Source organism: Eumetopias jubatus, unplaced genomic scaffold (assembly GCF_037043125.1).
Source record: "Eumetopias jubatus isolate StellerSeaLion01/CBP00866 unplaced genomic scaffold, mEumJub1_p1.0 scaffold_4, whole genome shotgun sequence".
NCBI classification, from domain to species: domain Eukaryota; kingdom Metazoa; phylum Chordata; class Mammalia; order Carnivora; family Otariidae; genus Eumetopias; species Eumetopias jubatus.
The window spans coordinates 70,677,654-70,701,999 of record NW_028274810.1 but is presented as its reverse complement, the minus strand read 5'-3'; the positions used below and the strand labels follow the sequence as shown (position 1 = coordinate 70,701,999).

The 24,346-nt window shown below is 54.0% G+C and overlaps 3 protein-coding genes across 3 annotated transcripts; 1 reads left to right on the top strand and 2 right to left on the bottom strand.

Annotated features, from left to right (window-relative positions):
* Window positions 1-797: 797 nt before the first annotated feature.
* P3R3URF (PIK3R3 upstream open reading frame) lies at window positions 798-4,384 on the bottom strand. Its single transcript, XM_028123217.1, has 3 exons — window positions 4,343-4,384; window positions 1,122-1,407; window positions 798-841 (listed from the first exon to the last, which is right to left on the bottom strand). The coding sequence occupies exons 1-3, from the start codon at window positions 4,382-4,384 to the stop codon at window positions 798-800; spliced, it is 372 nt and encodes a 123-aa protein (XP_027979018.1).
* Window positions 4,385-4,815: 431 nt separating this feature from the next.
* On the top strand, window positions 4,816-9,745 carry TSPAN1 (tetraspanin 1). The gene is made up of 8 exons (XM_028123434.2): window positions 4,816-4,935; window positions 5,381-5,445; window positions 7,889-8,095; window positions 8,304-8,378; window positions 8,553-8,651; window positions 8,734-8,889; window positions 8,985-9,068; window positions 9,259-9,745. The coding sequence occupies exons 2-8, from the start codon at window positions 5,389-5,391 to the stop codon at window positions 9,304-9,306; spliced, it is 726 nt and encodes a 241-aa protein (XP_027979235.1). The 5' UTR covers window positions 4,816-4,935; window positions 5,381-5,388; the 3' UTR covers window positions 9,307-9,745.
* Window positions 9,746-12,286: 2,541 nt separating this feature from the next.
* On the bottom strand, window positions 12,287-22,520 carry POMGNT1 (protein O-linked mannose N-acetylglucosaminyltransferase 1 (beta 1,2-)). Its single transcript, XM_028123439.2, has 22 exons — window positions 22,429-22,520; window positions 21,772-21,941; window positions 21,031-21,145; window positions 20,763-20,881; window positions 20,043-20,108; window positions 19,818-19,931; window positions 18,462-18,579; window positions 18,170-18,268; window positions 17,875-18,002; window positions 17,454-17,524; window positions 17,150-17,225; window positions 16,879-16,962; window positions 16,748-16,789; window positions 16,477-16,535; window positions 16,062-16,134; window positions 15,843-15,971; window positions 15,632-15,757; window positions 14,584-14,648; window positions 14,345-14,389; window positions 13,054-13,189; window positions 12,695-12,804; window positions 12,287-12,595 (listed from the first exon to the last, which is right to left on the bottom strand). Exons 2-22 carry the CDS (start codon window positions 21,889-21,891, stop codon window positions 12,508-12,510), a joined length of 1,983 nt encoding a protein of 660 aa, XP_027979240.1. The 5' UTR covers window positions 21,892-21,941; window positions 22,429-22,520; the 3' UTR covers window positions 12,287-12,507.
* Between the last annotated feature and the right edge of the window lie 1,826 nt (window positions 22,521-24,346).

Sequence of the window (24,346 nt, the reverse complement as noted above, 5' to 3'; positions counted from 1 at the left end):
GACACTCCTGGAACACACTGGCCTCAGGGAATAGCTAGGGGGCTGAAGGTGGCCCGCCCTCCTCACAAGCAACCCTCTCCTGCCTCAGGCTGCCCGCACCCCATTCCTGACCTTCATTCCTCTCAGCCTTGCCTCCCTCTGGCACAGCCAGACCCTTACGAACATACCTGATGCTCTGCCGGCCACAGAGTCACAACCCATTGAAGAGGCACACTCAGCCACATATCTGCTCACAGTCCCATTGTCCTGGCGTCTCTCTCTCTCTCTCTCACACACACACACACACCAACATCTACATCTGCACGCTCACCGTCGCAGGCACAGAGCCACATACAGCTCACATTGAAGCGCTCTTGGAGTTAGACTCAAGCCCTGAAATCTCTCATGCCATCCCTGTCTGATCCGTGCCTCTACCTCCCTCCTCAAGGATCTGGTTCTCTATAACTTCCAAGATGTCTATGGAGACCCTTTTCCCTGTGCAATGCAGGAAGGCCCCCTACCTCATGGGGCAGATCAATAGCTGAGGCCAAAGATGGAGAAATGGTGTGTGTTGCTGACCTTGTGCTGTCCCTCCATTGTCTAACTGTGATCCCATCTGTCCTCACCGAAGCCTGTCCCGGGGAGCGTTCAGCCCCAGGCCTGCCCTCGTACCCCGCATAGTTGTCTGGAAACACCTTGGAGTGGAGTAAGGCCGTTGGAGCAGAAATGATTGTATTTGCCTGCTGTCAACCACTCATGGCCCCTAGAAGACGCAGGTCCGGAGCCAGCCAAGCTTCTGGACTAGTTTCTGGACATTTCTAGAAGATCAGAAAGCTGCCGGGTTGACAAAGGTGTCTGAGAACTGAGGAGAGGAAGGAGAGGGAAGAGTGTGAGGAAGACAGCGGTTCTGGAAGCTCCACTGTTCTTAGATTCACAGTTCCCCAGGCCCTCCACTCTCAGCCAGTACACCCTCCATTAAGGCTCTCAGCCTTTAGGAGTCTGCCATCAAGACCCCACCATATTTTGGGGGTGGTATTTCACACAGGGTATACCCCCTAGAGTGCCTAGGCAGGGCTAAGTTGGGGGAAACGAATGGCCCTGGTTTTTCCAACCCCCACCCTGCCTCAGGGCCCTTGGCTAACTTTGTGGCGGAAGGATCCACACACTGGTGGTGGCGGTAAGAGTGTTGTTGATATCTGTGGCCACGGTGGCAGGATTGGTGGCTGCAGTGGTGGCAGCTGGGCCTTGGGGTTTCTGCCGGTACCTTCTGCGGCTACACTTGAACATCCTGGGATTTCGAGGCTGAGGCCAGCCCAGCCCTGGCCTACAGTAGGGGGAACTTAGGCCCCGGGGCCGAGGGGCACGGACAGGCTGAGAAGGCCCCACGGGCACAGGGAGCTTCTGTAGTGTGCCCAAGGGTGCTCCTGGCTAGGGCAGCTGGGGCCTCTGTGACATAGTCTGCATAAGGGTAGTGCTCTTTATTATAGGTCCTGGTCCCCCGCCCCTCCCCATGGGTCAGGCTCCCTCAGGGTTCTCTCAATGGGTCCAGCCCAAGGGCCAGAAAAACCTCAGCTTGGCCCCCAGGGAAAAGGAACTCTGAGTAGGGGAAAATTACTCCCTCCCTTTTTCATTTATCCACAGGGACAATATTAACAACGTTTCTTAAGCATTTACTGTGTGCCAAAGAGCGCCCAGTACTCTACACTCTCTCATTAATCCCACAACAACCTTACAAGGAGACTATCGTTATTCCTATTTCATATACAGTCGATTCTCATTATTCACAGTAGTTATGGTCTAATAAAGTCCCCACCACAAATAGCGCATTAGCAAATCGAGCCAATGTACCTATCGGGTTAGATTCCTACCAGCCTCGGGTCATAACATTTTTGTCAACTGATCAATCAGAACATGACCTCGTTTTATGTGTGTTTCTGTTTATAGATACCTAATTTAAACTATATTGTTGTTGAATCATTAACATTGAACTCATAGCCAACAGCACTCTAACTTGTACCTGGATGACATTTATCTAACATACTTCCTCGTAGGTCACATCACAGCCTTCTTGCGCTCAGAGACACTAGACAGCACTTCAGCAGTATTTGATAAACAGCAAAATCACTAACCAAAAGTACGAAAATGGGAAAAATGTGACATTGAATAGACCACAAGAAGAACAGATGTACATTATAAGAGGTGAAACAAGGAGGCAGAGAATCCTCTTGTTCAGCCTCAGCTGAGAACATGTGGATGGGGCAGCTCAACATTTTTGCAGCTCTGCAAATGTCCACGAATAACCACAAAAGTGACATGAGTATTGGTGCGGGGTTACAAATAAATTCTAGTGAGTAGGTAAATTCACAGATATGGAAGCCATGAATAATGAGGATCGACTGTATAAGGAAACTGAGGCTCAGTTAGGTGAGGTCACACAATTAGAGGCAGGCAGGGGTTCCCATCCATGATGGCTACGGTCCAAAGCCCAGACATTTAACTCTTGCTGTTCTACGCTCATTTACTCATTCAATCATTCAGGAATTGTTCACTAACAACTTCATGTGTGCTGGGCACTGAAGTCATAGACGGAGGTGACCTGGTTCCAAGTCTTCCTGAGGGGAAAGAGAAAGCCATTCATTAGTGCAGGTGGAGGAACAGCTGGGTCCCTACGGGAATGTAAGCTGTGTCAATGCTTTCTTGTAGCAGACAGGAATGTCAGTGGCTCCGCCAGGACTTGCACTGAGTTGTTGTGGAACACTGGACTTCAGCCCCCTCTCTCTTTCCCTCTTACTCCACCTCCAGCCCTCCTTCCCAGCCTCCATCTTTTCTCTGGACCTGTAGGAACCTGCAAGGAGGGTTTGGGCACCACCCTTAAAGGCCCTACACCACCTTCCCCTCCCTTTTCTACTCTTGCCATCCTTAGTCTTAGAAAATGGACCTTGCTCCCATCAACTTCTAGCCCCTACTCCTGTAAACCCACTTGCCCTTGGCCATTTTCTTCCTCAAGCCCCAGACCAAGGCCTCCTCTCCTGTTCTTTCTGGAAGTCAGCTCCTCCTGCCTTCTTAGAGATTCCATCACTAAAGACAGTCTGCTTGGTGGTTAAGATACAGACTCTGGCACCAGACTGACTAGGGGTGAATCCTGGATTCGCACTTACAAGCTGTGTGATCATGGCAAGTACTTAACCTTCCCGTACCTCTGTTTCCCCATATTTAAAAAGGGGGAAAGGGGCGCCTGGGTGGCTCAGTCGTTAAGCGTCTGCCTTGGGCTCAGGTCGTGATCCCAGGGTCCTGGGATCGAGCCCCACATTGGACTCCCTGCTCGGCGGGAAGCCTGCTTCTCCCTCTCCCACTCCCTCTGCTTGTGTTCCCTCTCTCGCTGTGTCTCTCTCTGCAAATAAATAAATAAAATCTTTAAAAAAATAAAATAAATAAAAAGGGGGAAAAAGAGAATCTATCTCATAGGATTGTTGTGAAGAGGGGGGAAAAGACCATATATGTAATGCATTTAAAACACAATCTACACAGATATTAGCATTACTGACCCCCCCCCGTTTCTTCAGCTGCTTCCTCCCATTATAAGAAACAAAAATTAGTGTCAAATATATTCAAATTTTTAAAAAATTTTAAAAGTCCCCTTTGTCCATCCCACACCCCCTCTGGCCATGACTCTCCCTACTCTGACTTTCCCTGTCTGTGGTCATTCCTGTTTTTCCCAGAGTGGGGAGAAAATCTTATATAAAATCCTTATAACTATTCTGTTATATAGACCAGGAAACAGGCTTAAAACTGAGCTTAAGAAATCCCCCCACCCCGGGGTCACACAGCTAGGAAGCATCAGAACCAGCATGGGAGTGCCTGGCCTGAGTGGCTCCAAAGCCAGAACTTCCACAGCACCTCGATGTGGGAGCATTGGAGTGAAAAGAGGCAGGCAGGGGTTCAAATGAAGCCCTTGAGTGATTCATGTAGACTGAGACTGCGAAGTTTTAGAATTGGGGGTGATGCTTTTGTGGGATCATGGTGCCACCTTCTGGCAGAAAGGAAAGGGGTGCTTGACAGATTGCTAAGAACACTGGATGGGGGGGAAGCAAGAGAAAGGAAGGGGAGGGAGGCGGGTAAGGAGGAAAGACGAAGGGAGGAAAAAGATGGGGAAATTGAAATTTTATAGAGGGAAAAGGTCTAGGAGTCACATGCTACTCAGAGGAGGGGGTAGAAGCTGCTAAACCTGGGTCACTTCCTTGAAAGTGTGTGTGTGTGTGTGTGTGTGTGTGTGTGTGTGTGCTTGAGAGTGTGTGTGAGAGACAGAGACAGAGAGAGAGAGACTTTAAGTATGTCCCTCGGATGTTGTTTTGTGGTTTCTTACTTGCCGGGAGTCAGTCCACACACAGTGCAGTGTGTGAGGCATGTATGCGTGTGTGCACTCATGAGCACGGGTAGGTGTTTATGTATGTATCTGTGTGTGCAGATGTGTGTGCCCATGAGCACATGGGGTATGGATGAATGGATCAGCAGATGTAGGCCAGAAAGCATCCATGCACCGTTGCGGTGGAGGGCACTTGGAGATTCTGGGGGCCGTTGCGGTGGAGAGCACTCAGAGATTCTGGGGGCCGCTTGCTTACCCTCCGACTTCTCTTCCTTCTTCAGATCAGGAAGGGTGTTGCTGTGGTTGGCGTTGCCAGGCCGACAAGGCCTGTGGCTATGGGGACAGATCTCCAGGCAGCAGGGGGCAGCAGGGAAAGAAGAAGCTGACTGGCTGCGGGGTGGGGCAGGGTGGGAAGGTAAGCAGAGGACTTTAAAACTCCTGCCCCACCTGCAGGTGAGCAGCAGTGCCCGAGAGCCAGCTCCGTCTCATGGCCTGCACCCTCGAGTGGCAAATCCCTGGAGTAGTCTGTCCCCTCTGGAGCCTCAGCAGATCCTTCAGTTCCTTCAGAACTCACTACCAAGAGCCCTGAACAGGTGATGGCACAGGATAGAGATAGTCCTATGAAGTAAAATCAACCTGGAAGCAGGTTTGGGAAGCTGGAAGGCAAATGGGGAGGGTCCTGAAAGAGTCCAGGGTTGGTTTGGTGGAGGAGTCCAGGATATGTAGGTGCCAAGGAAGGGCGTGGAGTGACCTGTGGTGTGGGGGCTGGGCTTGGGGTGCCAGTGGAGAAACCTGGGGTGTCAGTATCTGAGTGTCAGGCGCTGGGAGAGGGCCTGAGCCCTACAGAGAGGCAGAGGTGTCAGGATAGGACTTCGGAAAAGTCCCGAGGTGTCAGAGGCTAGATGCGGGGGAATTTGGGTGATTTATGGGTCCTGGATGCTGGGGTCTCGTATGTCAGGGTCCAAATGCCAGGGCTAGCCCAGGTGGCAGTGGAGGCGGGCGGCACGAATTCCTAACTCACACTTGTCTGCCTCCCAGGAGCCACCATGCAGTGCTTCAGCTTCATTAAAACCATGATGATCCTCTTCAATTTCCTCATCTTTGTAAGTATGAGGGTTGTGGGATTTTCGGGCCTCCCTGTGGGAGTGGGTCACAACCTAAGCAGAGCTCAAGCTGGGAAATGGGAGATCGCTGTGCCCAGACTCTGTTGCGCAAGTTTCCCATTATGATAAGGTGCAGAAGTCTCCCCAAATGCTGAGTACTGGTCTCAGGAGCAGCCTGGCTGCCACATAAGTTGGGGTAGAGAAGCTTAGGAGAAGCTCCTCCTTTCCAGGAAACTTCAGACCCGACTTAGAGCAGGGTAGGATAGGCTAACAGGAATGATGTCCCCGTTTTATAGGCATTGGGGGCCCAGGGAGGGGAAGAGGTTTGCCCAAGTTTACCTAGTGTACAAGGAAATTCAGTGGCCTCTGTAGGGTGGACGGAGAATTGAAAGGAGAGATGCCCAGAGACCTCAGAGCAGAGAGTCGGCCTACAGCAACCCTTATTCATTCAACAAACATTTATTGCCTAAGACTCTGTGCTAAGTGCTGGGGGAAAGGTGAGTGAGCTCTTTCTCTGCCCTTGAGGATCTCAGGTCCAGCAGGCCAGATAAGCAGACAGTTGCAACATGCAACGCCTGGCCTTAGCACAGGGGCTATGGGAGCCCCCAGGAGGGGGGCTTGAACCCTGGTCAGAGAAGACTATCTGGAGGAAATAGCTGAGACTGGACATTTATGCTGGGTGAAGGGGTTGTAAAGCATGCAAAAAGGCCCAGAGGCAATGAAATCAGGTATCGTTCAGGAAACCAGGAACAGACTGTGTAGGGCATGTCTGAGGAAGCTGAGTAATGAGGCATGACCCTGGAGATGGTGGTGGAGATGGGGAGAAATGGACTAAGGAAAAGCCCACAGATGCTGGCTGAGGGACAGAAGGAGGGGCAAGGGAAACAGAGGCTTCAAAGATAAAGCCCATGTCTCTGGTCTGAGCAACCCAGGGGATGTCTCCCCGGCAGCTGCGTACCCAATGGGGTTGCAGCTCTGGTTGGAGCTGGACATGGATATTTGGAAGTCACATGACCACAAATAATCAGCGAAACCATGGGAGTGGGTAAGAGCTCTCAGGCTGAGTGAGTTCAGCGAAACCCAGCTTACAAGGGATATGTGGAGAAATGGCCACCAGGAAGCAGATAAAGAGTAACAGGAGGAAAACAAGGAGATCACAATCTCAGAGAGGTCAGGAGGGTATGGCGCACAAAGTGCCCACCCAATTTAGCGCAGGATGGCACCACAGACCTTGGAGCCACTTTAGAGTGGCTTAGAGTGAGTAGAAGGTGAGGAGGTGGAGACGTGAAGTATAGAGGGATTTGGAGAAATTGGGCTACGGGTATGTGACCTCTCTGACTCCGATATGGTGCATGCCCTGGGCTCCTTTTGGCTTCAGGGAAGTAGCCTTTATCCATATATCTGGGGAAGGCAGAGGGATCCCAGCAATATGGAGAGCAGGTGTTCTGGCCCGAGGGGGTTAAAGGCAAATCCGGTTTGGTTTCTGGCCTCTGTTGCTCAGGCTTTGCCAGGCTGGGCAAGGCAGGGCAGGTCTCAGGCTCCTTGAAATTTGACCCTGTAGGCTGGGGGCCCAGCTTTCTGTCCTTGAGTAAACATGCCTGGGATCTAGCCACAATCTGCCGTCTCACTCCTGGTTCTAGCCTCAGTTTCTACAGCTGGGGACTGGGCACCAAGGTGGTATCAGGCTGGTTCATCCACCGATGCTCTGGATCAGCAAGGCTTTGCTCTAAGAGCTGTGGCATCTGGACAGCGTACCTCCTCCCCCTCTGGGCCTCTGGATTCCCTGAGGTTTGGGGTTGAGCGAGAGAGCCTCTAAAAGAGGCCCCGGCTGTACTCCCCCTCTGGTGCCTCAGTTTTCCTAGTGAGGCAACGAGGGGTCTAGGTTAGATGAAGGGCAGGCCTGGAGTTTAATCCTGGAAAGGAGGCAAATGGGGCCCCAAGGTAGGTGTCCTTTCTCACAGAGTCCCACTCCACGGTTGGAAGCAGGTGTAAACCTCAGCCCCGCCTCTATTGCTATGGTGACTGGTGAGCCTGTTCAGGGCTTCCACCCCACTGTTTCACCTGTCCCAGGACAGAGGCGGTCAACTCCACAAGGAAATTGGGTGGGAGGCCCTGCTGGCCTCACCCGCTTCCCTCCTAGCTCTGTGGCAGGACCCTGACAGCAGTGGGGAAAAGTCTTGCCTTGCCCTCCCCCATCCTGTGGATATTTCTAGAACCCCCGATCTCATTTATATCTGCATTGGTGTGCAGCCTGGTGCTGGCTATGGGTGGCCCAGCTCCCATCCTTCTGGCTCTACAGAATGTTTTTCCTCCCTGCAGGATGAGTTTTTAGACTCCTTAGCCAATAAAAGGAGAAATTTCTCATTTTCCATCTTCCTGACTCAACTGCGTGGTAAGGAGCTGCTTGCCCACACCGCTTTAAGGCCTGCCTCTCTGTCCCCAGCTGTGTGGTGTCGCCCTGTTGGCCGTGGGCATCTGGGTGTCAGTCGATGGGTCGTCCTTCCTGAAGATCTTCGGGCCGCTGTCGTCCAGTGCCGTGCAGTTTGTCAACGTGGGCTACCTCCTCATCGCTGCGGGCGCAGTGCTCTTTGCTCTCGGTTTCCTGGGCTGCTACGGTGCTCAGACTGAGAACAAGTGTGCCCTCATGATGGTGTGTCAAACCCAGCTCCCCGGGCCCATACCCGAGACCCAGGGTCCCCACACCCTTGAATCCAGGCCCTGGGGATCCCCAAACCATGCTCTGGACTCCAGGGCCCTCAGTAGAGGGGGCCGCGGCCTCCTTTTACTGGGTGGTGGGTTACAAGTAAGGCTTGAGGGACCGTCTCTCTCTCAAACTCAGAGTTCTGTTCCCCATCCAGTTCTTCTTGATCCTCCTCCTCATCTTCGTCGCAGAGGTGGCAGGAGCTGTGGTTGCCCTGGTGTACACCACCACGGTGAGGGGGGGCGGGGCGAACCGCGGTGGTGAGGAGGGGGCGGGGCGAACCACCATGGTGGGGGGGCGGGGCAAGGGGGGAGATGGGGAAGAGCCCTGCAAGTGGGCTGTGGCCTGTGCGTGGCCACCTTCCCGGGCCAGGCCCTGAGCACTGGCCTGCCCCCCGCCCCTCCAGGCTGAGCAGCTCCTAACCTTGCTGGTAGTGTCCTCCATCAAGCACGACTACGGTTCCCAGAAGGATTTCACCCAAGTGTGGAACACCACCATGGATGGGGTAAGGTGGGCTACGGGAGATTTGGGGGTGGGGGGGGAAAGAAGCAAGGCCCTGCTGACCACCCATCCCGCCTCCTCTTCAGCTCAAGTGCTGTGGCTTCAACAACTACACGGACTTTCAGGACTCTCCCTACTTCATGAAGAACAGTACCTTTCCCCCGTACTGTTGCTCCGACAATGGCAAGGGCACAGCCCCAGGACCCTGCACTGAGGAGAAGGCGAAGGAGGACAATGTACAGGTGTGGCATGGAAGGTGGGGGCTGCATTCATGGCCTCAAAGTGCTGAATGAGGGAGGGGCGCAGCTGCTGACTGGCTGCTCTCCCCTCCCCCAAGGGTTGTTTCAGTCAGCTTCTGCATGATATCCGAACCAACGCAGTCACCGTGGGTGGTGTGGCAGCCGGAATTGGAGGCTTGGAGGTGAGGGGATGAGGAATGGGGGGGGGGGCAGGATAACCCCACTGGACCAGGCTGCTTGACCCATCTTGGAGGCCTTGCTGGAGGAGACAGACTTCTACTGGAGCTTCCTGCAGGGTATCCGGGAGGCAGGGGACTAAAGCGTAAGGGCCCTCAGCACATCCCTCACCTCCGCCCGTTCCTTTCCCACCAGCTGGCTGCCATGATTGTGTCCATGTATCTGTACTGCAATTTGAAATAAGTCTGCTTCTGCCTCCGCCACCACCTGCTGCCACCTAAGAACTGGGGAGAGGCACCCTGGCGCCGCCAAGCAACAGTGACTGGGGTGGGGACAGTATCCAACGGTGTCACTTGGGCCAGAGTGGGCTGGCCTTGCTGCTCTGGACTTGGGGCCAAATAGGGGATGGCCCCCTTCAGGCTGTGCCTGACTTTTCCTTCTATGGGTGGGGTCGGGGTCAGAACCTCTAAGGCAGCCAGTTCTCCTGCCCACGCTTCCAGTCTGTCCCTCAAACCCTTGGCAGCCCCTCCAGCCCAGGGGTCCTCTTGGTGACCCCAGGAGGCCTCTGGGGGATGAGAGAACGACACCCTATCACGCAGGCATATGTAAAATCAGCAGGCACCGACAGAGAGGTAGAAGGCACTTCAGAACTCATTACCCAATTAAAATGTCTTCATTCGAACTCTTTCCATGCATTCTTGGAGAGGCAGGCCCGCCTTGCCCAACCTGGCCTCAGATTCCTGAGGGGCTAATGACTCAACAACACCCTGGTAAAGGTCGCAGAAGGAAAGTAGGGTGGAGGTAGGTGCCTATTCCTCCTTCACTTGAATTTCAGGCCTGGGAGGGAGCCTAACAGGGATGACCAAGAGGGCACTCAGGGAGGACTTGGGGGCTGGGCCAGTCTGCCTACCTATAATGTGGGGGGACTTTGGCCTGAAACTACCCCCTCCTGGGTGGGGGCAATGGACTGGAAAGCTATGAAAATAACAAGCCTGTGCCCAAGTGGGGGCGGAGAGACCAGAAATACTGCAAGGCAATGGGAGAGGGTCACTTCTTAGGCTCTGGAAACCCTCCAGAAACCCCTATCACAGGATCCAAGCTGCCTATCCTTCTCAGTCGGGTAAAGCCCCACACTTGTCCCGGCTTTGGGTATTTTAGAAAGAACTTTGTTTATTCTTGGTCTTGGCTTGTCTCTGGGACTGTACAGATCTGATCTCTTATTTAATCTTAACCACCCCCCAAGCTCCAGAAACTGGGCCTAGAAAGGCCAAGTGACTTGTTCTACACCCACAACCTTCCCTGAAGGGCTGAGCCTTGATTTGGGCCCAGGCTGTCTGACTCCAGAGCCTGATGGGGTCCTGGCTGGCGTGGAGTCAGATTTACTTGAAGGCCAGAAGATCCCAGGCATAGATCTGATTGCTGCTGAACCAGGACAGCACTATTGAGGGAGACAATGGCCAACAAAACCCAGCCTGACAGACCATCTTCCTCCTTGCTTCCCTTTGACCCCCGGTCCTTCCTCCCTGGCTTTTCTAGGGCAGCCCAGAACTGTTTATTATCCCCTGCTGAGCCCAAGAAGGAACAACAACCTGGCCAGAGCCACACGGTGCCCGAGACCTAATCTGAGACCTAGCTCAGGAGACTGCGGGGTGGGGGGTGGGGGGTGGGGGGGGAGTGGGGGGGGGCGGGCAGGGAGAGCAAGTCCCCACTAGTCCCTCTCCCCCCTTCGCCACCTGATCATTTCTCGCACACCAGGTGCCTACACAGAGGCTGTAGGGGATTTGTTTGCCCAGGGCGGGCCTCCACCTCCTCATGGGCTCACTTGCCCTCAACCTGGCTGTTGTGGCGCCTCAAGCGCTATCTCGATCTCCAGCAAACACTGAAGGCGTCAGGGTGGCAAGAAACGGTCCAAGCAGTGCACCACCTGTGCCACCTGTGCCATCGGGGAGCTGGGCTCCAGGCACCGGTAGGGGAGGGAGGGCTATAGCTGGTGAAAGGGCAGGAGTTCTAGTCAGTTCCTGCCTCCCTGGCCAAGGCTCTCTATAAGGAACTCCCCAGGCTCACCTTGGAAGGACTCTGCAGGCTGACCCCTTCTCAAGAGGTGTGTTCTACACTCACCTCCCTGATCCTAAGTCCTGTGCAGATCCCTTAAATGTCCTGCCCTTGCCTTAGGCTTTCTCATCTACTACCTCCAGACAATCACCTTCATTTCCTGATGCTTCTATGACTATCTAAGTTAGATCTTCCTCCTCTCTTTGGGTCACTGGCTGGGTAAAAATCTGATGAAAATGATGGCTTTTCTCCAGAAAAATGCCTAGGTATGTAATCTGCATACAAAGTACCCTGAGGGCCACAGATCCTTGCTCCTATAACTTTCTATCTGCAGCCCAGTCCCAACCTCCTGAATAATGCCGCCCCGGTTCTGTCTCACCCACTTCCTTTCTATCCCTACTAGACTCACCTACTCTCCCATCGCCTCCCCCACCCCCAAGGATCTCTTTTTGCTCTCTTGCTCCACCTTTGGGGACAGGTACCTGCCCAGACAAGCTAGGCAGGTTAACAGCTCTGTTGGGAAGGGGTTGGGGGTGGCCGCTCTAACCTCAGCCCCAAGTAGGGTGGGGCTAAGGTCAGGCTCAGTTGTCCTAAGGTGGAGCTTAGAGAAAAACCTTGGAGTTTGAGACTTGGGCATCCCCTGGTGGCCAAATGGCCCCAAATGGAAGCTAAACCCTGTGGAGGACAGTAAAGAAAACTCACTATCCATCACGACCATTCTCTCTCCTACTTATCTATTTCTCTCTCTCTCTTTCTCACTCATACCATCCCCCACCCCACAATCATAAAACACATCCCCAGAGGTTTTCTCCTTTTTTAATCAATGACCACCTTATCCAGCTTTGGAAACCTGGACAAAGGGGAGGCTGAGAAGAGGCCTGGTTCCGTGTCTGAGGGTCTCTGAGTGAGTCTGCATCAGCAGGAGGGCCCTAGTGGGCCTGTCCATGGGTTGGGCACAGGGCACAGCAGGTTCCTGAGTAAGAGCCAGCCCCACCCTCAGGGCAGCACCCCAGCCGAGAAAGGAATCGAGGCCCTCCAGGCTTCAGCCTCTTCCCAAGGCCCTCAGGACAGTCAATAAATAGGTTAGATTCTGAGCCAGGCCTGGGAGGAGGGAGTGTGCAAAGGGCAGGATCAGCTGCCCAGGGATCCCAAAGATTCCCAGGTACTATCCTGCCCCTTCCCAACAGGGAAGTAAATAAATAGACCTCCAACTCAGGTACAGGGGTGTTGGAGCAGGGGAAGCCTCCCCTTTGAGTTAGTAATTAAGTCTCATGTTAAAAACAAGCCAGCCCCAAACCCTACCAGTGTCTACAAAATCCTACAGGATGGGGTGAAGGGCCAGCCTGCCTGGGGGTACACAGTACCCAGCCCTGCAGGGTCCTGGAGGAGGTCTCATGTCTGTTCTGCGGCTCCTGGGGCTCCCTCTTCCTTTGGGGGTGGCTCCAGGAAAATTGGGGTGATTGATGGTGGCTTCTTCACCCTGGGAAGATAATTTGAAAATGTGCCCGGAAGAGGTAATTAGCTATGTCCTCTAATCCCACTAGTGTCCCATTTCCCAGCGCAGAAAAGAGTCACTCACGAGTAGGGGGAGGCTGGGACGCCCACCACCAGGAAGTGATTCTTCTTTCGAAACAATCTCCACAGGCCCCGGTGGTTGCCACGCACATCCAGGTCCCAGATATGGAGGCACTGGTAGAAGTGGGGGAGAGGAGAGAGGCAGGGGTCAGAGAGCTGTGGGGAGGGGGCACTGAGGACCCCTGGCAGTCTCCTCAATTTTCAAGATGTAGCACCTTCTAGAATATGGAATTGGACAAAAGGGTTGGAAGAGGGGTTCCCAGAGTATGAAGAGAAGGTTCTAAGGCAGAAGATTCCAGAACAAAGGCTCCCTGTATTGGGTGGGGAGGAGTAAGCCTGGGGTGGGGTGTGTTGGTGGAGCACCTTGGCAAGCTGGGTCCAGGTGGTGAAGTCATCATCTTTCTCCATTCGGATGAAGGCCACATAGGTGTGGCCCTCTGTATCTGGCAGGAAAGAATCTTCACAAGGGTTCTTGCTGTGGTCCAGAACCTCAGCCTCGCTGTAGCAGGGGGTGGGGGAGAAAGGCCAAGACGGAGCCTGTGTCACAGGTGTGGCTACCCAAGGCCCTATGCTTAGTTTAATGCTCTGCTGTTGCTGTCTTAAAATTCTTTTTTTTTTTTTTGTTAAATTCACTTTTATTAAAATTTCTTTAAAGGGCACTAGGGCTTTTAAATCTAACATAGATAAAATAAGCCATCCAAAGAAAACAAAATACTTCATAATGTACCTTTTAGCTACACTGCCTTTTAAAAATGTTCTTTTGCTAATTGCATTTAGTGATTACAGAAACAAATCTGTTGCATTCTTTGTTAGTCAACTTAGTTTATGAATGATCAGGCGTTAACACGAAATAATTTGTTTATGAAACAGAGTGGTCACGTAAATGCATTTTACTCAAAATTATATTTGATGTACAATTTTAACCACTCTTCCTAAGTTACATTATCTAGCAAGCTATTCACATTCTTCACGTGGACATAAGCCAGAGTTGACCTGTTAATGGTGTTTGTAACGTTACTTAGGAGCCAAGACTTGACCAAAATCTTTATGGAATCAGAATATATCTTGTCTTTGTTATCCTACCCTTTTTGTCCCTTAGAAACGGTTTAACACGGGCGCCCGGGTGGCTCAGCCGTTTAGGCGTCTGCCTTCGGCTCAGGTCATGACCCCGGGGTCCTGGGATCGAGCCCCGCGTCGGGCTCCCTGCTCCGCGGGGGCCTGCCTCTCTCTCTCTCTGTGTCTCTCATGAATAAATAAATCATGATCCGATGATATTGACGGCAACACTTCCCTTGTACCAACTTTTTGGGCCCTCGCCCGTTCCTTTGACTTTGGTGACTGCGGCACAAGCCCTGAATTTCCTTCTCAATTCATTCCCTCAATTCATCCTGAGTCGTGTCCCGGTCTCCCCGGTGCCGTTTTCTGGTCCCCCCCTTTGGGGGGCGGGGTCCGCTGTTTGCGGGGCTGCAGGGCCAGGGGCGACATGGCCGGGCGCCCGAGTGGGCGCGAGGGAGTCGCTGTCTTAAAATTCTTAATTTTTGAACAAGGTGCCCTGATTTTCATTTTGCAGTGGGACCCAAACGTGATGGGGCCAAGACCCCCAGGATTTGCCCCCTCGCTCCCTGCCATATATCCCTCCTGCCAGAGGCCATACCTGAGCAGCCTGTGAATTTCCACTTCATAAGCTTCCTTCTTCAGACTGAAGGAGAAGGAAAAACGGGTCAGGGGAAGGGGTCACCCTTCAGGCTCCAGGGGCAAGGCAAGGGACCACGTGGGAATTGGGTGGCAGCAGGGCTGGGGTAAAAAACCAGGCCCCGGGGTTGAAAGGGAATACTGCAGATTGGTCATCAAGGCTCCTAGACGCCCCCCCTTTGCCCTGTCCCCAGCCCCCACCTGTTCACGTTCCTGAGCTGGACACCTGGCACCGTGTTGAACTTGTGCTTCTTGAAGTAGGCCTCCTGGAGTGGGTGTGAGGGTGAACATCAGGCCTTCCACTGGCAGGCCCACACCTGCCCACTGATGCAGCACATAGCCACAAGGCCCACAGACGAAGTCCTGGACCCACAGAGGTTCCCCTAACCACCGCCCCCATCTTCCCCGTCCTCTTCTTTGTAGAATCCTCGGCAGGCTCTTCCTAGCTTCAGTTTGGGCTCCACCATTGCCAGAGAGCTCATGCCCACACGGGCAGCTCATGCGACTGACCCCCGAGCTAGTCCCTGTTCCCAGTGGTTGTCCTTGGGTCTGCTGTTGTAGGGCCACAGCAACCAGAGCGGGCCCTACGGGGCCTGGTGGGCAAAAGGATAGGTTGTGCTGAGAGGAAGCAAAGTGCTGTGACTAAGGTACTGACAGTGACCTCAGGTAAACGCCTGCCCCTCTCTTGTATAAGCCAGCCTCTCACGGTCCTTCCGGCTTCTAGGAGGTTCCAAGCCATCCATCTGCTCCTTTGGGCTGGGCTGTCTCAAGGCATACTCTTGCTGTAACTGGGGAGTGGCCCTTTAGACGCAGCTAGGTTAAGGCCTGGGGGCCTGGGGACATCCCTGTTCACTTCAGGCTGAGGCTTGGCCCCCCACATTTGCAAGGACAGGAGAAGGCAGAGCCTGCAGGGCTGCGTAAGTGCCTGGTGGCAGAAATACCCTCCCCACACCGAGAGTCTGGTGCTAAGAATAGTAATAATAAAAATAATACCAGCTAACCCTTATATAATGCTTGCAGTTCAAAGCATTTTCCATATAGTAACTCATTTAAACCTCATCACCTCAAAACCTTATGAGGTAGGTAGTACTTTTATCCTCATTTTACAAATAAAGAAACTGAGGCAAAAGAGGATACAGAACTTTCCCCCAGGTTAGTCAGTGGCAGAGCTGGGAATGCTCTGGAGTCCATCGTCTTGCCTGGTCTACCACACTGTGCCCGCCTCCGCAACACCCGGCTTGCCACTCACGTGGAAGTAGCCGTTCATGTTGAGGCCAACAATGCCAAAGTGGTAGGATCGGGAAACATCAGGGATGATGCACTCTCGGCCCCGGCGTTGTTCGGGCATCCGCATCCACATGTCCCAGTCCCAGAGCTGGGGGCATGGAAGATTACAAAGGTGAAGAGGTTTGGAGCTGGTGGGGGACTCCAAGCCCACTCCCCCTACCCTGCCAGGGCACCTTTTCTGGTGTGGGCCACTTGGGCTCAAGCTCCTCCTTGTACAAGGACTTTCTGAGCACCCAGCCCAGCCCAGGCATGGTCTCCACACGGTACAACAGTGCCGGGTCCTCAGCCGTGTGTTCATATCCCTGGGAACGGGTGGAGAGGGAGGTGTGGTGGGAGGTCTTAGCTTGGTGCTTGTACCAGCTCCCCAGCTGACCCCTGGCCCCTGGGCTTACCTGGTCATTCCAGGCAGAGATACAATACAGGCTGTCATCCTCCTCCAGCAGGTGGATGGACTGGCTCAGGAAACTGAGAGAGGCAGGGTCCAAGGGTTCAGGGAAGGGCAAGGACAAACGCAATCACAAAGTGATGCTGGAGGAGCTGGAGATGGGACTCAGGAGTCGTGCCTGCTGGTTCTGGCCCCCAGAGTCCCACTGTCTCCACCCATCCCTTCTACTCTCTACTCCAACCGCAACACCTGCCACCCTACCTTTGCGCAGGCTTTTCCCCCACTTTTGAGCTGACTTCTCCCACAAGGCTCTCCCAGACACCCTGTGCCTTCTTCTCTGGAGAGCCAGTTAAGGAAACAGGCCTGAGGCAGCTGACAGAGGCTGCATGGAGAGGCAACTTATGGAGGGGCACTCCCCTCACCTGAAAAAATCCACAGCAATGTCCAGGTCCTCTTCCAGAACCACGGCAAACCTGGCTTCCTGCGGGGGAAGGGGGGACAAGCATGACCCCCAGGGGGCCTTTCCCATCCTGTGCCTCCTCCACCCCCATCTCACTTCCAGGCAGCACTACTCCCATTTTCCAGATCAGGAAGCTGAGGCCCAGAGAGGGGAAGAGCTTGCTGTCTAATAAAACCAGACTTTATACCATGTTTCCCCTCCCCAGGTCCAAGGGCTTTGTCCTTACTACTCACCGGAAACAGGTTGAAAGTGGCAGTGAGGCTGGCTTTGTAGTGCTGGGTGGGGAGTGGAAATAGGGCACATGAGTCTTGGGGTGGACAGCGGGGTCAGGTGTCTGCCCCTTCCATCCTTGCCTAGGCAGTACCTGAGATACACGGGCGTTCTTGATGCTGATGGGAGTGTGCTGGATGCCCCTCAGACCAAAGAGTGCCACCACATCCATTGGCTCCTGGGGGGCATGGCTACTGGTCACCATGTGAACCACCTGCCCCCTGTCCATCCACCTTGCAGGCTCCACCATGCCAAGCCATTCACATTTCACAGCCTTTGCCTGGGCTGTCTCTCTTGTGATCACTGCTCCTCCGCACCCGCAACCCTGGGCTCTGCTTTTCCCATAGCCCCCAAACCCCACTCACCTCGTAGTAGCCATCGATGAAAACTGTTATCATCTGAGGAGACACCCCCTGGGCTGAGAGTAGAGAGCGCAGCATCCTGGGGAGCCCAGGGATGGGTTAGGCCTCTCTGTCCTCACAACTCAGGGCCCCCCTGTGCTTACAAATGGGCTCACATTCACCCTGTTCACCCCCATGGTGAATGGGCCTAGAATCTGTTGCCTTTCCTCCCACTGCAAGAGTTCCTCCTGCAGGCCGATGAGCCCGAGGTTCCCCCGTGCTAAGCACCCTCCCGTTCAGCGCTGGAACAGCCCGCTCCCAGGCTCACCTGTACAAGTAATTGGGCCGGTTCCCTGCAATGACAGCCACAGGCACGTTGAGGACCTTGTTGTCTGGGAGCTGAGAGAGAAACAGCTTTTAGCTCTTGCCTCACTCCCTCTTCAAACTGGGATCCCCACCTAGGGAAGAGTTCTTTGGGGAGCAGGCGACTCCGGAGTAGAGAGGGAAATGGCAGAGGGTCTCCCTGTCCAGGCCCTTCCACACACTCAACCCAACTCCAACTCCGGGCCTTTGTTCACATGGCCCTAACACCCCGGCACACACACACCTGTCTTTCAGAGGTCAGTGTAAATCCCCGGGTCCTGGTTCCCTCTCAGGCTGGGGTCGGCAAAGCCCAACGTGGCTCTTTCCTAGATCCCCCTGCCAAGCTGAGAAGGAGTCTAAGCCTCACTGTCTAAGTCCCCACTCACTGGGTCAGGGCTGAACTCGATGGGAGTGGGGTCCTTGCAGCTGCACACACTCCCATAGCCCTCCACTTTGCTGCAGAAGCGCCGGCGGCGACGGTTCAGCTCGGTGTCTGCCCAGTGGCACTCCGCCTCTGAGGGAGGGATGGGGTCAATGGATGAGGCATGAGGGGGCTCAAGGCTAGTATGGTTTACAGAGCCCCAGGCACCCAGTCAAGAAAATAAAGCTTCATAACCTAGGACCCAAATGCCCGCCTCCAGCCCAGGCACTGCCCTGGAGCCCAGCCCCCATTAACCCCACCTTCAGCTGAGCTCAGCGGCACATCTGTCTTCAGCAGGACTGGGTCCCCCCAGGAGGAGAGGGCAGGTGACCTAGAATGTTTCTCCCCAAGGACAGGACCTAGCAGGGGACAGGAATGAGGGACAAGGGGGGCCCAGGCTCCAGTTTTAAAGCTTCTTCCCATCTCTCTGCCCACTTTCACCCAGCCCACCACTTCTGGCTCCTCTTCGCCCCCAACCCCACCCCATCTCTTGGGGTTTTCTGCTCCTCCCAGGCCCGATACTATAGAGTGGATGGCCTATGGTGCCGGTACCTCCTTTGCGTCCCACGAAGGCCCAAGTGTCCCTCCAGCCCAATGCAGGGCCAGCCTGGCTGCCCAGGCTCCTCAGCAGAGCCTTGGCTGTGTCCTTGAGGTGGAAGGAGCCCTCGTCCTGGGAGACCAGAGAAGGTAGTCAGCCTGACCGGCATGGTGCTGGGAGACCTGGCTTCACGGAGCACTCACTCTGTGTCAGACACCATGCGAAACCTTTTATTTTAAATTAGCTCATGAAACGGTCACGACACCCCTCTGAGGTTACTATCCCTTCACATAAGAAAACTGAAGGCTTAGGGAGATTCTGAGAATCATCCAAGGTCAGTGGGCAAGTAGATCCTTACCAGGATCCCACACAGTTTGCACCCTCCACCCTCTTTCCCCACCCCTCCCCACCCCTCCCTGAATCTCCAGCTCCAGCAGCACCCCTGCAGTTCCTCAGGCACACCAGCACCTTCCCACTTCAGGGCCTGCCCCCTCGCCACTCTTCTTATCTAGAACAGTCTTCCTCCAGATATTCACCTGGCCCTCTCCTTACTTCCTCCAGCTTTCTGCTCTCATGTCACTTCCTTACAGAGACCCTCCCTTTCTAAAATACATCACCCAGGAACGCCTGGGTGGCTCAGTCGGTTAAACGACGGCCTTCGGCTCAGGTCGTGGTCCCGGGGTCCTGGGATCGAGCCCCGCATCGGGCTCCCTGCTCCGCGGGAAGCCTGCTTCTCCCTCTCCCACTCCCCCTGCTTGTGTTCCCTCTCTCGCTGTCTCTCTCTGTCAAATAAAAAAAAACCTTAAAAAAATAAAATAAAATACATCACCCATTACTCTGTCCCCCTTGCTTTATTGTGTTCAAGTTGTTTCCTGACGTTATACCTGACGTGTATTGGGCTTTTTTTGTTGTTGATCTTGCCCTGTGGAATGTAAGCTCCATAGAGGTTGCTTCCTGTTGTATCTCCAGCACCCAGGGCGGTGCCTGGCACACAGTAGGTGTTCAATAACTACTTGCTGAATAAAAATGACAAGGCTAAGATTGGAACCTGTATTGCCTTCCTCCAGAGGCTCCTCCCACTATGCTTTATTTTTTGAAAGATTTTTTATTTATTTATTTGACAGAGAGAAAGAGACAGCTAGAGAGGGAACACAAACAGGGGGAGTGGGAGAGGGAGAAGCAGGCTCCTGGCTGAGTAGGGAGCCCAATGCAGAGCTCGATCCCAGGACCTGATCCGATCATGACCTGAGCCGAAGGCAGACACTTAACGACTGAGCCACCCAGGTGCCCCCCTTCCCCCACTATACTTTATTAGGGGTAGAGAACCCAGAGCCGTGAGCAAGGGTGGAGGTGGGGGCAGAGTCACTGACCTTGACAGTGCAGATGAGCACTCGGCCAGGTGCCACCATGTTAAGGAACAGCACCATGGCCTCATCCTCATGAGGTGAGTATGTGTCAAACACACGCTTTGCCATCACATGGCCCTGGCAGGGGACATACCGCTCGTGAGTAAGCGTCACCAGCAAGGAAGGCTCAGCTTCAGCCCTCCAGGCCCCCCACCCCTAGAATCTCGCCCCCCACCCCTAGAATCTCACCGTAGCCTGGTTGAGAACGATGACGTGGATGCCGCGGCCTTGCTCCCGAGCCTCGTCCTCCAGCACCTACCGGGTGGCAGAGACCAAGTCCAGCTCTTCACTCGGGCATTCAAGGTCTCTGTCTTATGGGAACTCAAAAAACCAGCTGCACGAAACCTCCCCTCCTGCCTGTGCTTCTGTGAACAGCTCTTTCCCGACCCGGCCTGAAAGCCACCTCTTCCAGAAAAACTCCTCAACTTACCCATCAAAAGAAATCAGATCTTTCTACAAACCTCCTCTCCACGGCTTTCAGGCTCTTAGAGCCCTTGAATGTCTCCTCCTCATGCTGGGGATATCATAATCCATCAGATAGAGCCCCTCAAATTGGAGCCAGGTCTGATTATCCCCCTAGGTCCCCAGTGCCCAAGACAAGGCTGAGGCCAAGAAGGGACCAGAAAATAGTTACAAAATAAATAAATCAATGAATTATTTGCCTACTACTGCTAATGAGCACCTTTGATAAGATCCCACTACATGTAACACATTTCACACACTTTTCACTTAATCCTGACAAGTAGAAGTCACTAGTCCCAGCCTACAGATAAGGAACTGAGGCCTCCAGAGCCACATAGCTCAAAAGTGGCAGAGATGCAGTACCCACTCAGGCAGTGGATCCCAGAGCCAGGGGACCACACCCTGAGAAGAATACAGGGACGCTACACCAGACACGGGCCCACTCACCGTAGTGCCATCCACTGCCACATATACTTTGCTGCGGCTTGAGTACACCTCCACATCCAGAACCCGTCGGGGACCACTGCCTCTGCGCCGTGAGGGCTCTAATCGGCCCAGGGCCTCCTCTGTGGGGGTGCAATAGGTTATGGAGATAGTTTCTCCAGCAGTCTTATCCCTTGTGATCTGCCTATCCTTTCAGCTGTGAGATCCTAGGGGACCCCCCGCACCCCATCCTTCACCCCACCAGCCAATCCCATCCTCAGCTTGGCCCCACCATAGTCTTGATCTGGCTCCGGGTCTCCATTGGCCTCGCTGATTGCTCGCCGTGTGTCCAGGATCAACTTGATGTTGACAATGACGGTCACCAGTAGGAAAAGCACCGCCCCTGTCTGAGGGGAGCAGTAGGGATGACTAAGGAGGGGTGCCCCGCCAGATCACTGAGGGTCTTCCTGAAAGGAAGGCCCTGGCTGCAGTGAGGACATAGGGAGAGCCTGGGGCATGTCTTTCCTCCCTCTGTCCATCCAGTTCTACTCCCCCAACCAGGGTCCAGTTTCAAGACCACCTCCTCCAGGGAACCACCCCTGACCCTTCTCACTTCATCAGGGCCCTCCTTACCCAGAGCTCCTGTATTCTTCCATTTGAGGCCCTGATTTCCTTGGTCCCCTCCACAATTAGTTCCCAGAGATGGAGCCAGTCCCAGAGAACCAAGATGGGGATCAGAAGACCTGGGTCTTAGTCCTGACTGCCTGACAGGTGTGTGCCCCTGAGCAGAGCCTTTCTGATCAGACTTCAGGTTTCTGTCAGAAGCCTAGGGGGTTATACTTGGGTTCTGATTCCAGAACTCTGGGCCCAAACTACCACCTCGTAGGGGCATGACACAAAGAGGGTCCTCTCTAGGAACCTGCTGCTGCCTTTTTCCAGGGTTGGGAGCAGCCAAGGTAGGTCCCAGTGCCCATAGTCTAGGCTAGGGTAAAGCGGGGAGGGAGCCCCTGGGGGAGTTGGGACATCTCTATACCTGACAGAATCTCCGCAGGGCCCGCTGGTTGGTGAGTTTATACTTCCAGGTAAGATACCAGCTCCGCTTCTTACGAGCCCCAAAGGGCTTGATGAGGGAGCTGGGCTTCCAGTCGTCCATGCCGGATTGGGAAGTCACCACTGTTCTGGCCAACCCATGCCTTCCGGAATCTGAGAGGACCAGAGGGTCAGAGGGAGAAGGGTGTATCTCCCAAAGTCTGATGCTTTCTGAGGAGACCAGGGAGGACCTCCCAGCAACTCTTCCCCGCCGACATCCAGGCTGTGTGACCTGGGAAAAGTGGCTCAACTGCTCTGGAAAGGAACCCTTCGGAGGGGTCAGATCACCTGGAAACTCCCCTGGGGCTGGGGTAACTGGCAGAGCTGCCCAGGGCCCCCCAGAGCAGAGGCCAAGTAATCAGCTCTCAAGGTTCAGCAGCCCCTAAAAGGACCAAGCCCCGGGCCTTCCTGGTCCTGGGGTGGGCAAAGGGCACAGACACCACCCCCCAACCCTGGCCCCCAATCCTCCACCTCCTTGCGCCCTCGCCCTCTCCTATCTGGCCCCTCTCTTCTCCTTCCAGGGCTCGGGGCCGCCCTGAGGACTCGAGAGACCTGCACCGGCCGCGCCACCCCTCCGGGACTCCCGCCCAGAAGGACTCACGGCTCAGGGGGCCCGGGCCCCGCTCGGGCCCCTCTCGGGCCCGCACTGCTCCGCCCGGCGCGCCGCGGCCTCCGCCTCCTCCATGCCGCTCGCGGCCCCGCCCCGCCCCGGCCCGGCCCGCCTCCCCGCTTCCGCCGCCGCCGCCGCGGGGTGAGAGGGCGGCGGGCGGTGCTTAGGCCGGCGGCGGCGGCGGGTGTCCGCAGCCGGCGAGTACTCCGAGTACTTAGTCCCCCAGCGGCTTCGCAACTGGCGGGCAGGGTGGCTGCTGGGGGAGAGCAGCAGCACCCCCGCCCTTAGCCTTGGCCCCCAGCATCGTGGATGGCAAACCCGATTCAAGTCGGAGTCCCAGAGCCTTGGACGAGACCACTCGGGATGCCAGGGTCAGAGGGCCTACAGGCCTCGGACACAGCTACCCGCTTTCCCTGCTTGGGCAAGGCTGAACCCAGGGCTGCGGTATGCCTTTGCAGGCTAAGAGGAATTAAAAATCTACGTCTAACACTACCCTAGACCTTGGGCAAGTCACTTCACGTCTCAGCCTGGGTTCCCTAATCTGTGAAATGAGAGTATGCTTATATGATGCTTACTCTATGCCAGTCACTGTTCCAAGCACTTTACTTACATCAACTCACTTAATTCCACAACAGCCATGAAATAGGTACTATTAGTAATGAGGCCCAATGTCACAAAGCTGGGAGAGCTAGAAATCAGACCAAGTTATCCGATTCCACTCTTAACCTGCCGCCCTATATTGACAGGAATAATACAGAGTTGTCCTTAAGGTTTAATGAGATAATACCTACAATGCACTTAGCTTAACACAGTGGTTCTTAAACTTTACCTTGCATCAGAATCACTCAGAGGGCATCTTAAAACACAAATTACTGGGCCCCATTCCTAGAGTTTTCGATTCAATAGTCTGGGGCAGAGCAGAATACTTCGTTTCTAACAAGTTTCTAGATGATAGTGATGCTTATTTGAAGTGAGTAGGTAGACAGGGAAGTTTTAAGCAGAGGAGTGATATATTCCTATTTAAGAGAAACTTTACTGTTTTGTGGAGAATGTTTTAAAAGGAAACGGAGGAAGCCAGAAAACCAGTTAGATTTTTTTGAGCTCTCCATGTTCCACCCGCTTCCTAAATGGTGGGATGGTATCCCCCAAAATGTTAACATGAGTGATTTTTCCTTTTTTTCTTTGTATTATTCCTTATAAGTATGTATTAGAGAAAATCTAAAACATTTTATTAGCATTTGAAAAAGATGTCCCTCAGGGCTCCTCCCTGATCTTCACTGCCCAGTCTCACTCTTCATGGTAGATTTTTTTTTTAAGATTTTATTTATTTATTTGACAGAGAGAGACACAGCAAGAGAGGGAACACAAGCAGGGGGAGTGGGAGAGGGAGAAGCAGGCTTCCCGCGGAGCAGGGAGCCCAATGCGGGGCTCCATCCCAGGACCCTGGGATCATGACCTGAGCCGAAGGCAGACGCTTAACGACTGAGCCACCCAGGCGCCCCGATCTTTTTTTTTTTTTAAGATTTTATTTATTTATTTGAGAGAGAGAGCATGAGAGGGGAGAGGGTCCGAGGGAGAAGCAGACTCCCCGCTGAGCTGAGAGCCTGATGTGGGGCTCTGGGATCACGACCTGAGCCAAAAGCAGTTGCTTAATCAACTGAGCCATCCAGGCATTATCCACTCTCCTGACCTCTATTACGGCCTAGATTCTTACACTCATAACTACAGTCCCAACATTTCTCCTGAGCCCTAGGCTGACCTGTGTCCAACTGCCTGCCGGAAATCTTCACAGGACCCTCCAACTCAATGCAAACCCTGCTGTGATCATCTCTTCCCATTCCTAGACTTCTTTTTGGGTTCCCTTCCTTTTTGAATGGCATCAGGCCAAACAGCTGAGAGTCACCCATGA